This window comes from Dipteris shenzhenensis, chromosome 22, assembly GCF_047967505.1.
Source record: "Dipteris shenzhenensis isolate YYH24624 ecotype China chromosome 22, Dip_SZ_1.0, whole genome shotgun sequence".
Taxonomy (NCBI): Eukaryota; Viridiplantae; Streptophyta; class Polypodiopsida; order Gleicheniales; family Dipteridaceae; genus Dipteris; species Dipteris shenzhenensis.
This window is the reverse complement of record NC_141617.1, coordinates 12,414,811-12,417,839: the sequence shown is the minus strand read 5'-3', so window position 1 is coordinate 12,417,839 and position 3,029 is coordinate 12,414,811. Positions and strand designations below refer to the sequence as shown.

The 3,029-nt window shown below is 44.5% G+C and overlaps 1 protein-coding gene across 2 annotated transcripts in view; it reads right to left on the bottom strand.

Moving 5' to 3' along the window:
* Positions 1–837: 837 nt before the first annotated feature.
* The window catches only part of LOC147887748 (cytochrome b561 and DOMON domain-containing protein At5g35735-like), a 2,227-nt gene continuing 35 nt past the window's right edge, over positions 838–3,029 (bottom strand). The window contains exons 1-4 of one of the 2 annotated variants that reach the window (XR_015543135.1): positions 2,377–3,029; positions 1,831–2,079; positions 1,024–1,655; positions 838–961 (exon numbers count right to left, since the gene is read on the bottom strand). The exon at positions 2,377–3,029 is cut by the window's right edge and continues 35 nt beyond it. Coding sequence is in view for 1 of the 2 variants with exons in the window: in XM_087393643.1 (XP_087249769.1) it covers positions 1,308–1,655; positions 1,831–2,079; positions 2,377–2,994 (1,215 nt within the window). In the remaining variant the exon portion in view is untranslated. Of the gene's footprint in view, positions 1,656–1,830; positions 2,080–2,376 lie in introns of both variants that reach the window. The other variant, XM_087393643.1, reaches the window with a different exon arrangement.

Sequence of the window (3,029 nt, the reverse complement as noted above, 5' to 3'; positions counted from 1 at the left end):
TCGCCCCCATCTTTACTCAGAATCTTTCCTACGACCTAGATCGCAAACTTGCTGCCAGCCACCCCATATACACTGTGGCGTCTACTAAGGGTCTATTTTTGCCTACAAGTAGCCTGATCCTCGTTCCCTCTCGAACCTCCCAGTCCTTCATGCTCATGTAACCGCACCCAACGGAACATTTCTGAGCATAGCTATCCAGTAAAATTTGGGAAAGAACAGAAAAAGCAATGGAAAGGACAGAAAAGAGACGTACCTAAGCCTTTGGTCTTGGAATTTTTGTGACAGAGCCTTTGGTTTTGGAATTTCTAAGCAACTGGAGTTTGGAGCGACACTTTCTTGTTGCTGCACTTTCTCCCACAAATTCTTCTTACGCTATTCTTCACAATGCGTGAATCACAATGAGTTGTGCTCTAGCTTAAAAGTTGGAACGTTTATATAGATTTTTCATCAAAAGCATGTGTATGCTTTTTGTTTTTCATATGATTTTACCCAAGAGTTTTTACACAGAAAGCAAACAGCTCCTCATACACTCAATTAAATCAAAAAGCAAATCTTTCCCAATCCATACCATTAGATCTTGAGAAAATCAATGTAAAGCTTTCCCAATGCACACCATTTTATCGTGAGAAAATCAACGAATGAAATTGAGACAAGTGGCTTCATGAGAGCTCTTGAAAGCCAAACATCCCTTTAGGTTGCCTACCGTAAACATATTTTTTGCTAAATAAGGACACACACTACAACTTCACATACTTACTTTAGAAATATAATATCTAATTTGAAATTATGATGCAATCTCTTTCCCATCCAAGTACCATCTATAATAAACAATAGATCGCATAGAGTAAGAAGTAAATTATATTGGATAGATAAAATTATATTGGACAATCAAATGCCTTACATACTATGGCTCCTAGATGCTACATTTTCTTGTGTACATACATGAGGTCATCGAGCTTCTCTAAGAGATTGAGCACCACGCACATGGTGACCCCTTTAGAGGACCTATTGGGGAGTGTCCACCATGCCTTACAAGGGACAAAGAAGTGAACTTCTCAACTCTTCAAGGACAATCATCACTATATGTTGAATATGGTACAAGCGCTCTCCCACTTTAGCTCAATTAGTGTTCCGTTGTATATAAAGAATGAATCAAATGATTCGGGCAGCTTAAGAAGCTTATCTCCTACTTCTTGTATGCAGCTGGCGCACTTTATCGTCTCCGAAATCACGTCCAAGCCTTCGATCTCATGAAGGTTTTCTTAAATTCTATCAGGCTCTTTGCCGCAGGTGGTTTCCTGTCTGCTTTAGACGACTCTCAGAATGTGTTCCGTGGGTCCAAAGGTTCCATTGATTGTTTTCTTCGCACCATTCATCATTGCTCCATGCATTCTTCTAGACCGACGTTCCTTCTTCCAACTTTGGAGAAAGTTACTCCAAGCTACAACCTCCAACAAAATACTCGTGCCCCCCAATGCCGCGAGTAGACAATCATAGGCATGACGCCATTTCTCTGGAGGGAGCAGTAGATCAAATCCGAAAAAAACATTCACGATGCCGAGGACGATCACCGTAAAACCAATACTGTGGTGATATATATTCCAGTAAATTCGCATTCTATGGTCCTTCTTCGGCCTCAGCAAGAGAGCCATAACCTGTGAACCACGATAAACAGAAGCAAATGAGAAGCGGCGTAATACTACTTTGCTAGCTTTATACATGTACGCATCCTTTCGAAATTGTCATGGGGAAGCAGCCAAGCAAAGTAGGCCATCAAATACTTCACAGACATCTTTAAAAAATCAAATCTGCGAAAGGGAATTGATATACCTGAAGAGTTGAAATCGCAAACAGCGCAAACCCAATATTCCTGTGCTTGTAATGGACTACGCCGGCAGCGGCATTCCCTAACTTGATACCTGTAGCCCACCCAGACACTCCCAATACATATCCTATGGACTGGAGAGTAATGTGGATGTAGAACCACAGAGGGTCTGCAAAAGGCCTCATGTATCGTGCGGTCATAACTCCAAGAGGAAGAACTATTCCCCAGCCAACTGTGTTGATTACAGCATGCCTCTGCAGGACAAAATTGATCCATATAGTTAGTTTGTTGGGTCTATACTCTAAGTTCGATCCACATGCCCACACAGGCGTTTCAAAGAGTATTCATGAAATTATGCCAGTTATTGCACTTAGAAACGCGGAGCCAGATTTTAGACACAATGCGATGGAATTGGTAGAATTCATCCTAATGAGCTTCGATATATTTTGTGAGTCTGTTAGCTTCAACGATTGAACCATATAAACGAAAAGACTTATGGCCGCTGCTCCAAGACCATTCTGTGTCTGTAAATTGAACCAAGAGTTTCTTACATTTTTTAGGATTTGATTAGGAGTTCCAATCGTGACAGCCGTCCCTGAAGCCATGTCGATCTGAGTAACGCCCTTCAAATCATTCGGTTGCATACTGTGAGGTCCGGGCTGAAAGTTGCTGACCGAGGCACCTCTATTCCACACATGATTAAGAGTCATCTGGCTGGCATTAGTGAGCTTCAACACAACTAGCATGGATATACGGGTTCCTGAGATTTCTACTGCGGTACCGAGGACATTGTAATCGATGGGGCTGCAGGCAAGGGGAGCCCCTTGCAACGTGTCTTGGGTCAATTTGTAAGGGAGGACGTTACTCCCGTTGGCAGCAGTGAAAGAGATGAAGGAGCTGGTGCCGACCATCTGGGGGCGGGAGGGGTTGAGGCCCCAGCCGATCCAGCCAGAGGGGGAGGGGGAGGAGCCAGAAAAGGCGATGTGGAGGGTGGAGGAGGGGGGGGGGAAGAGGGACCAAGCGAGGGAGGCGTTTTGGACGGAGAGGTCGAGGCAATTGACGAAGGAGATTTGGGAGTTATTGAAGGGGAGGGAGGTGGAGCAAGGGGAGGCAGGGGGGAGGACAACGAGGAGGAGGACGACGAGGACGAGAAGGTGGGAGAAGCCCATGGCAAGCACGAAAACCAAGCAGGCTCCTGAGAACT